Source organism: Mus musculus, chromosome 6 (assembly GCF_000001635.26).
Source record: "Mus musculus strain C57BL/6J chromosome 6, GRCm38.p6 C57BL/6J".
NCBI lineage: Eukaryota > Metazoa > Chordata > Mammalia > Rodentia > Muridae > Mus > Mus musculus.
The window spans coordinates 72,385,220-72,397,109 of NC_000072.6; the positions used below are offsets into that span (position 1 = coordinate 72,385,220).

At 47.7% G+C, this 11,890-nt stretch overlaps 1 protein-coding gene across 1 annotated transcript; it reads right to left on the bottom strand.

The window, feature by feature from the left end:
* Position 1: 1 nt before the first annotated feature.
* On the bottom strand, positions 2–5,448 carry Vamp8 (vesicle-associated membrane protein 8). Its single transcript, NM_016794.3, has 3 exons — positions 5,255–5,448; positions 3,043–3,201; positions 2–434 (listed from the first exon to the last, which is right to left on the bottom strand). The coding sequence occupies exons 1-3, from the start codon at positions 5,255–5,257 to the stop codon at positions 291–293; spliced, it is 306 nt and encodes a 101-aa protein (NP_058074.2). The 5' UTR covers positions 5,258–5,448; the 3' UTR covers positions 2–290.
* Positions 5,449–11,890: the final 6,442 nt, after the last annotated feature.

Sequence of the window (11,890 nt, forward strand, 5' to 3'; positions counted from 1 at the left end):
TCGTACACTTAGGGATACCAAGAGGTCTTTATTGCCCACCAGCCACCAACAGTTTCCCAGCCACAGACAGGGTCCTCTGGGTCTCTGTAACCCACTCTCAGGACCATGAGATGCAGCTACAGTCCAGCTGTCTCCTCCCAGGGGATCAAGGTGCGTCTGGGGCATCTGATGCAGCAGAAGGCCCTCACAGGGACTGAGCAGCACTTGGGTGGAGGAGGACAGGAGAGGGCTCCTCTTGGCACATATTAGGGAGGTCACCCCTGAGGAGTAGGGTGGGATGGAAGGGACTCTTAAGTGGGGATGGTACCAGTGGCAAAAAGTATAATGAGGATGACGATGATAAGGACAATCACACAGATGATGACAATCATCTTCACATTCTTCCACCAGAACTTCCGGGCCACCTTCTGGGACGTTGTCTTGAAGTGTTCAGACTGTTGGGGATAAGATAAAGTCGTGAGCTCCTGCCCTCAGACTGAGAGTACAGACGGACACCACATGCCATAGTATAGATGTTTACATTACATTATAAATCGAAGTAGGAAACGGAAAAAAAGACGCTGGAGCTGGAGGATAGCCACTTCGAAATAAAAACACAAATAAGTGAACAATTCTTTCCTCTTACAATAGGAATGGAAAGGTTCTTAAAAATACTTTATAACATGTATTTGTGCCTCTGCCTTATGTGCCACACTGCCCACGTGGTGGAGAGGGGTCGACTTGCAGGAAATGGTTCTCTCTTCTCCTCTGTATGTCCTGGGGATTGAACCCACGCAGCCAGGCTCGCTGACAAAAGTCTTTACCCACTGATCTCTCTCTGGTTTTTTTTTTTTTTGTTTGTTTGTTTTGTTTTGTTTTGTTTTACTTTTGAGACAGGGCCTCACTAAGTATGCCTGGATGGCCAGGAGCTTCAGAGATCTGTCTATCTCTGGCTGCTTCACAAATGTCTTTCTACAACAATCTGTAAGCCAAGTTCTAGTTTAGAATTCTTGAACTCATAAAACTTCCCTCTGAGCATAGCAGGGTCCCTTCCTTTTCTGTTTCTATCTTTCTAGTCGGGATCTCATACAGCAAAGCCTGGCCTCCACTCCTTGTAGCAAAGGATGACCTTGAACTTTTGTTTGTTTGTTTGTTTGTTTGTTGTTTGGTTTTTCGAGACAGGGTTTCTCTGTGTAGTCCTGGCTGTCCTGGAACTCACTCTGTAGACCAGGCTGGCCTCGAACTCAGAAATCCACCTGCCTCTGCCTCCCGAGTGCTGGGATTAATCCACCATGCCCGGCGACCTTGAACTTTTAAAAACAATATTTATTTGTTTGTTTGTTTATGTGTGTGGTGTGCACAAGCCACAGTGGAGGTCAGAGGTCATTTTATAGGAATCAAGACTACCAACCATATGAATCCCACAAATGGAACTCAAATCCTTAGGCTTGGTACCAAGTGTCTTTACCTTTTGAGCCATCTCAATGGCCTGGCTTTGAACTTCTGATCCACTTGCCTCTACCTTCAAAGAGTTCAGATTACAGGCGTGTGCCACAATACCATATTTATATAGTGCCAGGGACTGAACCCAGGGCTTCGTGAAGTCTAGTGAAGTACTCTACCACCTGAGTCTTATGTCCAGTCTCCCTTCTTTTTCTTGCCCCTGCACTAACCTGCATACTAAGGGGTCTTTTACAGATATATGCTCACAATTGGAGTTTGTTTGACTGGTAGAGAAATCTGGCCTTTGGAGCACAGACCCACAAGCTAAGGGGTACAGGAATGTGCTCCAGATGGGCACATGTCCTGGCTCAATGATACTTTGCTTTGTCTTCTGAGTTCTGTAGAAGCTGAAGGAAGAACCAAAGCACTGCAGAAACTTAAAAGAAAGAGCTGGGCGTGGTTGCGCACGCCTTTAATCCCAGCATTTGGGAGGCAGAGGCAGGTGGATTTCTGAGTTCGAGGCCAGCCTGGTCTACAAAGTGAGTTCCAGGACAGCCAGGGCTACACAGAGAAACCCTGTCTTGAGAAAGAAAGAAAGAAAGAAAGAAAGAAAGAAAGAAAGAAAGAAAGAAAGAAAGAAAAGAAAGAAAAGAAAGGAAGAAAGGAAGAAAGGAAGAAAGGAAGAAAGGAAGAAAGGAAGAAAGGAAGAAAGGAAGAAAGGAAGAAAGGAAGAAAGGAAGAAAGGAAGAAAGGAAGAAAGGAAGAAAGGAAGAAAGGAAGAAAGGAAGAAAGGAAGAAAGGAAGAAAGGAAAGGAAAGGAAGAAAGGAAGAAAGGAAGAAAGGAAGAAAGGAAGAAAGGAAGAAAGAAAAAAGCCTCCTGCTTCTCCAAGTTAATACAGACACTAAGTCTCCATGTGCCCAGCTTATGCTGCAGGAGGCACTAGATTCCAAGATAACCCAATGGACCCAGGAAGCCAGTGTACTCCACAGCAAGTGAAAACTGAGGCCCCAGCCTTGGTTTGTGTTAGACTTTCTTCTGCCCTGAGCAGCTTGGCCTCAGTCCATGGCAGCAAAGAGGAGGTCTAAGCAAGATGTGTGGGAGATATTATTTTGGCCTTTGCACACAGGGATCCTGGGGTTAAAGGATTTCATTGGTCTTCCCAGCTGTGCTTTAAAGCGGACTCAGCAAGACGCCCCCCACCAACTTCCAGCCTAATTACACCTGGAGGGAGAATGCTGAAAGGCCAAGGGTTGCCCGGAACTCATAACTTTGCCTTTGGGACATCAACTCCAAATGGTTGCCAAGGGCAAGCTTTGAGACAAAAATCAGTTTCATACCCCAATGAAGCTTAGGAATGGAGCAGTTGACTGAACTGTCTCAGAAATGGCTCTGTGGGTGGGCCCCTCACCCAAGCTCAAATCCAACCACTCACTGGGCTCTCTACCAGCCAGCAGAGTAGCAAGGAAGCAGAGGTGGAACCTCAGCCATCTCCTGCATAGGCAAAAGGGCAGTAGACATGACAGTCTGCAGTCCCTTCTGTTCACTTTGCCTCCCCACCCAAACTTCTCCCCCTCCCCGAGATCTGCCCCCACCAACTCCCAGTTTTCTCCCAATCTCACCGTGGCTTCCAAGTCCTCTGTCTTGTTTCGGAGGTGGTCCAGGTTCTCCCCTCTGGCCAAGATCCGCTCCACATTCTGGGTCATAATATTCTTGACTCCCTCCACCTCACTCTGCAGGTTCCTAACTCGGTCATTTCCGGCACTCCCACTGGCCTCCTCCTGGATGTCAATAAGGGGTTAATTAGGCCGGGCAGCAGAGGATCCAAGAGGCCAGAGGAGGTTGGAAGAACTAAAGTAGATTTTAGCCGTTTCTGATGCTTCAACTGTTTACCAGGAGAATGTTCTACGTAAATGTTCACTTCGATGCAAGCACGTTTATATCCCAGATCAGCCTCGGGTGGTCAGGTGTCACTCCTCCCTTGTTTTTTCCCCCACAGGCTGGGTCTCCTGTTGGCCTGAGGCTCTGAGATTAGAGTGGACAAAAAGCCCCAGGGCTCAGCCTTCTCCACCACCCTAGCACTAGGAGCCACCTAAGTGCTTGCTTGCACCACCACACCTGGAATTTTTTTCCTTCTAAATGGGTCTAGGGATCCAATGCAAATCTTCATGCTTGCGTAGCAAGCCCACTGAGCCACCTCCCCAGATTTATTTATCTGAGGCAGGTTCTCATATAACCTAGGCAGGCCATAGGCTTCCTAAGTAGGATGGCCTTAAACATCTGACCCCCTGTCTCTACTTACCCTGGGCTGGGATTCCAGGTGTGTACCATTATCCTTGTTTTATGAGGTGCTGGGGATGAAACCCAGAGCTTGACGCTTGCCAGGCAAACACTCTATCAGCTGAACCACATCCTTAGTCTGTCATAAGTGCATTGTGTGTGTGTGTGTGTGCTGGGGAATATACGTGTATGCACATGCCACGGCACGCATGTGGAGGTGAGAGGACAACTTTCATGAGTGGATTGTCTCCTCCAGTTGGATGGGCAGGAGAGAGCAGGATACTGAATTCAGGCAGGCAGGCTTGCTCTGCAAACACTTGTACCTGCCCAGCCATCTCGGCTGCCAGCCATGTAAGTGCATTTTTTAAGTCCCAGAAGATGAGGTTTGACCCTGGATTCTCATCCACCTTCTTTGGAGGATTTTCAGCGTGACAAGGAAAAACAAAAAAAAACAAAAAACAAAAAACAAACAAACAAAAAAACAGCACACGACTGCCCCTGTCTTGACTCCACAAAGAGGGTCAAGGAGAAAACCCAGCTGACGTTTCCTCAGCAGAGCACAGCCAAGAACTATTAACTGGTTCCTGTAGCCTCCCTCGGCTCAATCCTAGTGGGTTCTCTCTAAAACTGTGAGAGTTGACCAGCAGCACACTCTTGCCCGGCCCAACCCAAATAAATGCCCTTCTCCAGACAGCTGTTGGTGAGTTCTGGTTCCAGCCTACTGGGCAGTGTAGCCCCGGTTCAGTGGATGTGGCCCCCAGAAGGCATCATGTGCCGTTGGACCATATACTTCTGCTTTCCCCACAATTTAACGCCTGGTAGGCCGCACACCACCGCCTGCTTATGCAGATATTAATAAAAGTCCTTCCTGCTGCGGTCGCTCTATCCAGGAGGCCTCTAGATAAGGCTTTTGAACAAGGAGGGAAGAGGCCTGACTCCTCCCTTAGGGACCCAGGGGGCCTCAGGTACCGGCCACGGGTGTGGGCTGAAGCTAGATTATCGGGAAGAACCGCCATCTGGCTGCTTTACAAACCCTTGGCACTGTTGCTAATGTTTCTAGAAAAGGGTGGTGCTTTTGGTGGCCAGGCAGATAGATCCTCTGGGTGTCTGCATAGATACAGTGCGAGGGTAAGGGGGAGAACTCCAGTCCGCGGGGCTGGAATCTGAGCCCCAAAGAGCAGGAACGCTTGTGGCCCGGTAATGTCACAACACCGGGCTCAGGCCCAGCTGGAGGAGGCGGAGGAGGGGGAGGGCGCGGCGCAGCAGCTCGGCTTGGAATTTGGGTCCCCCAACCCCCACCGAAATCCTGATCGGATCCAGCACCGAGGTCACGGGAGGAAGGAGGTGGAGAAGTGTCAGGAACCCCTGGCCCGGAGTGCGGAGCTATTTGTGGAGGAGTTGTCAAAAGTAAGGAGACAGAGGCAGCGCTGGCCCAACCCCGCCAGCCCTCTGACTGCCGCCAACTTACCTTTCTCGACACAGGCAACCCCCAGGCCCGATCCCCCTCTGGCAGCTGCTCTAACTCGCTCTTTTCTTGGTCCCCACGTCACTCACCATGTCTCGGAGCACTTGGGCCTCTCAAAGCAGAACTTCGCCTAGTCTGTTTCCACCCAAGGCAGCCACAGCTTCACTTCCTGCTTACTCCAACTTTCAGCCCGCCTCCTGACCATCCCGCGACTCCAGCCACTCCGGCTCCTGCCACACACGTAACTGCAGGTTTCTCCAGGTAGGCGGCTGCCCTCTGCTGCCGTCCTCCTAGTCTCCTCCCAAACAAAAGCTTAAGCAACAGGGTTGGGGGAGGGGGGAAGGAGAAAAGAAGGATCAACAGTCCTCCTAAGTTTTCAGAAACTTCTTTTATGCTTCAAAGAAGTAATTCTAGTTTTTCAGGGACTTACATTAGCATTATTTAGATAGAAACGAATGTACAGGCGAAGATACCTTGTTGGGCAACCTTTGTCCCCAAGGGCCATCCTGTATGAGAAGAGAGCTCTAAGATCCCCCAGAAAACGGGGGCTAGGGAGATGGGTCAGCAGTTGGGATCACCCGCTGCTTTTGCAGTAACCCAGGTTCAGGTCCCTACACCCACCCCTGGCTGCTCACAGACACCTGTATCTGCATCTCGGGGGGGGGGGGGGGGCAGGGGCGGTCCAGATGCCCTCTTCTGGCCTCTGTGGGTATGTGAACATACGTGTGCATACATACACACACATACACATAATTAAAGTCTTTAAAATCTCCAGGAAAATTCCAAGTTGGCCCTGGGGGTGGGATCTTTGTCCCCCTCTAATGTTCTTCGGGTGCTAAGGCTGACCTCAGGCAGTGGGAGGAGTGCAAACAGCAGGGGCAGGGCACCTTATCCTTGTCACAGGACACAGGACAGTCGGGGAAATGGCTCACTCACCAGCCCCTCCTTTCCTTCTGGAGTTGAGCAGTCCTACACTTCCTTCCAAAGGTCACCGTGGGGGTTGGTGACCCTGGTCAGTTGTCAGAGGGTTGTCAGACAGATTAGGATGGGGGCCTAAGAGTAAAGGGTTTTTCCACCACATGTGGCTCTCCGCCAGAGAAAATCTGCTCTTCTCCGGATGGAGTTTGTCAAGACAGAACAATAACAGGGCAGAAAGAGAACAGACATTCTTTCCCACCCCAGAGTAAATAACACCGTCAAGGAGGAAATCTTAGCTCCTCCAACAAATAAGAGGGGTTTTGTTTTGTTTCATTTTGTTGGCTATAATAAATTTAGAATCCCGGAATCATTTTGGGACACTTATGTGTTTTCCCTCGTGCCTGCTCAGGCAGCCATGGAGGAGCTATATCTACAAACACTGCACGCTTAGTTTTACAGAAGCAAATTAAAGCAACTAGTAACACTTTAAAAAAATCTTTAAAAATTTTTTTTGTTGTTGTTGGTTTTTTTGGGTTTTTTTTTTGGGTTTTTTTTTTTTTTGTTTATTTGTTTGTTTTTTTTTTCCGAGACAGGGTTTCTCTGTATATCCCTGGCTGTCCTGGAACTCACTTTGTAGACCAGGCTGGCCTCGAACTCAGAAATCCACTTGCCTCTGCCTCCCAAGTGCTGGGATTAAAGGTGTGCATCACCACTCCCGGCTAAAAGTTTTTATCTTATTATCTTTAAGTGTGTGTGTGTGTGTCTGTGTGTGTGTCTGTGTGTGTGTGTGTGTGTGTGTGTGCCTGAGGGCAGAGGGGTTAGGTTCTCTGGTGAGTTGCAGACAGTTGTGAGACACCTGATGTGGGTGCTGGGAGCTGGACCCTTCTATGCAAGAGTAGCACGTGCTCTTAGCTGTAGAGCTCTCTCTCTAGCCCCTAGTAACACCTTAAAGCGGCACAACTCCTTTCCTTTCCTATAAAGCAAAAGAAAAATCTAGAATAAAGAGGAATGAGATCACAACAGAGAATGTCTGTACTACACTTGATCTTAGGCAAAAGGTCAAGAGGCCTTGAGAATGTCCCCATCCTGCTGATCAAGGGCTCAGTGGTCACAAAGAAAGAACTGGGTCCTGGAGAGATGGCCCTTTGGTTAAAAGCATGTATTGTTCTTCCAGAGAACCCAAATTTGATTCCCAGCACCTGGGTCAGGCAACTCATTACTTGTAACTCTAGCTCCAGGGATCTGACGCCCTCTTCTGGCCCCACAGACCCTATTCATACACACAAACACAGACATACATAGTTAAAAGGTAACAGTAGCTGGGCAGTGGTGGTGCACGCCTTTAAACCCAGCACTTGGGAGGCGGAGGCAGGCGGATTTCTGAGTTCGAGGCCAGCCTGGTCTACAAAGTGAGTTCCAGGACAGCCAGGGCTACACAGAGAAACCCTGTCTCGAAAAAAACAAAAAACAGAAACAAAAAACCATAAAAAAAAAAAAAAAACTCTATATTTTAAAAGATTCATCTTAAATCACAAGGAGGTTTATAAGACAGAACCTGCCTGGGCCAGTGTGGTGACGAATGCCTTTAACATCTTGGGAGGCAGAGGCAGGGGGATCTCTGGGAGGCCAGCTAGTCTACAAAATGAGATACAGGACAGGCAGGACTACGTCTCAAGACCCTGTCTCAGTGTCGAAGGCTCTCTCAGTAGCAACAGAGTTTGCCTAGAATCGCCAAAGCCCTGGGTTCTGTCCCAAGACCTCCCACCCCCAAATGCTTGCTCTGTTCTTTTGCTGCCCAGTACAACGCTGACTCCATACGGCCAGTGAGCTCTCCCAGCGCTGCTAGTGAGAACGGAGGCTGGAAAATGCACAACAGATTACAGCAACTTAGTTCGAAAAGAAGAACGCTACTTTCATAAATGTCATGAACGTTTTACAGCCTTGTGCAGTGCTGCTCCAGAACTCAGGAATCTGAGCCGGGGCAATCACACATTCAAGGCTACCTTGGGCTACAAAGCCAGACTGTGTCTCCAGTCAATCATTCATCAATCAATCAGTCAGTCAGTTAATCAATCAGCCAGTCAGCCACATTTTCTTTCCTAGCTGGAAAGAGAGTCCAGTGCTCCCTGCAGTGCCAGAGGAGCCCTCGACCTCCCGAGCCACATTCACACTGCACCTCCAGCCTCTCTGCTAGAAAATGTAAACTACACAACTAATAACAACTTTACTCTTTTGTCTTTGGATTCCAGTGCTGGGGGAACCCAGGGGTTTGTGCACCATTAGGGAAGAATCTACTGTGGAGCATAGCCCCAGTCTCATTCTGTTTTTGTTTGTTTGTTTTAAGGACTTAAAGATGTTGGAATCCTGGGACTGTTGTGAGTCACCTGACATGGGTGTGGATGACCAAACTCAGGTTCTTCTGCAAAGGCAGATTGTACTCTCAACTGCTGAGCAACCTCCCCAGCTTTCTCTTTGGATTTTTATTTTATTTTATTTTATTTTATTTTATTTTATTTTATTTTATTTTTTGAGATGGAATCTCATAACGTAGCTCAGGTGGCCTGGAACATGATATGTAGTCCACGGCGGCTCAAACTCACAATTATCTTCCTCCTCAGATTCTAAATTTGGGGATTACAAGTGTGAGCCAAAATGTCCAACTGTCCTTTTTCCTCCCTCCCTCCCTCCCTTCCTCTCTTTCTCCCTTCCTTCCTTTCTTCCCCCTTTTCTCCCTCCCTACCTCCCTTCTTTCCTTCTTCCCTCCCCCATTTCCTCCCTTCCTTTCTTTGCTAAGGACTGAACCAAGAACTCTGAGGTAGACTCTGGGTTGGGTGTGACCCACTCAGGTTGTTTTTCTGTGAGGTTTTTGTTTCTAGAAAGAAGAGGTTTTTGTTTTTGTTTTGTTTCTAGAACTTCAGAAGAAATTAAAAGCTCAGTGGCTTTTCTGAGCCTGGGTTGTTACAAAAGTGTGATTTTTCCCCCCTTGAGACAAGATCTCATGTAACCCAGACTGGCATGGTACTCGCTATGTAGCTGACAACGATCCTGCTGTCCTCAGCTCACTGGTGCCCGGCTCACAGGCTCACAGGCTCACAGTACCATACTTGGGAGTGGGAACTCACCTTTGAGTTACAGTCCCTTTGTAAGGAATGAGGGAATAGGCTGGAAGCTGTGGCTGGAAGCTGTGGCTGGATGCTGTGGCTGGATGCTGTGGCAGGATGCAAGCCATGGCAGTGTGTTAAGGATGCTCTCAGTATCTAGTGAATTGGGCTTGGGCTTGGGCTCTCCTGATGTATGTGCTGGGCAGCTTTGGGCAAGTTTTCCTCTGGAACTTTCAGTTTCTGGTTCCCGAAATAGGAATGAGAATGAAGGCTACTTGCAAAGTCACGTTTTATGCCAGCATATGGCTCACTCCTGTAATCTCATCCTGAGAAAGCCAAGCAGGAGCCAGCCTGGACTACACGGTGAGCTTGGCGCCAGCCTTGGCTAACAGAGTCTCAAAAAGAAAAATGACAATAAAATAAAAAGTCAGGCATAGCACGACACTCCCATACTCTTTATACTTGGGAAGCAGATTGAACATGATCAGGAGTTCAAGGCCAGCCTCAGCTATATAGCTATAGACAGAATCTATCTCAAAAACAAAGCAAAACAAAAGCAAGTAAGAAAAAAAAACACAAGTAAGAAAAAAAAAGAGAGAAAATGGAATGAGGAACTAGGAAAGAGGGATATTGCAGTCTGAAGAGGCAGCTAGTTTCAGCTGGCTGGGTTATATGTCAGGACTTCATCTCTAAAATGAACAAAGAGAAGTTGGATGTAATGGTTCATGCTTTTAATTCTAGCAATTGATCAACACTGGAAACGGATCACTTTGAGCTGGAGGCTAGCCTAGGCTATATAGTGAGTTCCAGGCTGGAGTGAGAGAGTGAGTCTTATCTCACAATTTCAACCAAACAATTGCGCTTTAGACTAGATGTTGGGGAGAACCAAAAAGCATAGTCTCCTTTGGGTGACAAGCTCTCAGTCCCCTGAATGCCGTGCAGGAAGGCCTTTTGTTCAGGAGAAACGTGGTGGGTCTGCGGCATTTGGGGCTCTTGGTGGCCTTTACATGCTTTTGTTGTGCTGCTTTGTAGGGTAGCCTTGTTTTTTGCTTGACATTTAAAAATAAAACTATCTTGGGGAAAAAAATTAAACAACATAAGAACAAGGAAGCCGGTGCCAGACATGGTCACACATACCTGTAAAGCTGGAACTGAAGGGTGGAGTGGTGAGGCAGGAGAGCTAGCCTGGGCTACCAAGTGAGCCAGCACACAACACAAAATCAAGCAAGCATAAAAGTAAGGGCCCGGCTGTCGTTCTGTGATTCTCACCTCGCCTGACCAGGTCCAGCTTTGATCCCCGCACCACAGCTCGAGTTGTTCCATATCTTTATGCATTCTGGGTCATTTTACGATGTTTTTTTTTTTTTTTTTTTTTCTTGTCACCAACTCCAGCTTCCTAGTGGATGCCAGCACGGTCTCTTCTCTAGATGCATCCATTTCCAAACTCACCTGTCTGGTCCCATCCATTCCTTTGGAAAGTGCTTGTTGTGTTCCCCAAACACATTTGAGTAAACTCACCTTACCTCCAGGCTAAAGCCAGCCTCCCTATGCAGGCAATCCAAGTGTTCACCCACTTTCCCAAGCCCTCGTGAGGCAGCTTCAGCCCTACCCATGCCCGTCCCCTTCAGTTCTACCCATGCCCAGCCCCAGGCACCCATTTTTGCTTAATGGCTCCTTAACTTCTTGGACCTGTGGGAATTTCTCATATTTCTCTATGTCTGGAATTCCCCACAGAATTAAACTCTCTTCTTCCTCCCCCATCTCCGTCAGTTCCCTTTGGCACAGCATCTGTCATATGCGTGCACATAGCTGCATACACATTCTGCTTCCTCAAGACTTACATTTAAAAAAAAAATTACTGTTGTTTAAGAGAGTATTTTGTAATCTTAGTTAGCCTTAAATTTATGATAATCCTCCTGTCTCAACCTTGCCAGTCCTGGGTTTTACAGACACTGGGTGCCACACCCAATTTAGACATAAACTCTGAAATGTAATACTAGTTTTTAAAAAATTAAAAAGATGGATCTCTACATTTGAAGCCAGGCTGACCTACACAGTAAGCTCCTGGGCGCCAAAGCTACATACTAAGCCCATCTCAAAAACCAAACCAAGGGCTGGTGAGATGGCTCAGTGGGTAAGAGCACCCGACTGCTCTTCCAAAGGTCCGAAGTTCAAATCCCAGCAACCACATGGTGGCTCACAACCACCCGTAATGAGATCTGATGCCCTCTTCTGGTGCTGTCTGAAGACAGCTACAGTGTACTTACATATAATAAATAAATAAATCTTTAAAAAAAAAAAAAAAAACCAAACCAAACAAACCCCCACAAAACACAAAAGTCCAAGGAAGTAGCTTTTATCTAGGAACAGTTTGGACACACTGAATCAGAGTACCCTAAAACAGTGCATAAGGCACAGGGAGGGGTTTCTTTTGCTTGGTTTTTAAGTGGGGGTTTCCAGAGTAGCTTTTGGAGGCAGCATTGCCTGGGCACACACCCTGAATCGCGAACCTGCCTGTTAGTTATTGAGGGTACTCCAACTGAGAAATGTGGAAGGCCAGCAGACACTGGCTTTAATTGTTTACCCAAGCCTATTGGAACATTCTGTGGTTTAACCTTTAGCAGGTCTGAGTGCAGGCCTCTTGCAACCTCCCAACTCCGTTTTAGAAAAAATCTTAATGGCCAGAAGTGGGTGGTGAATGGCACC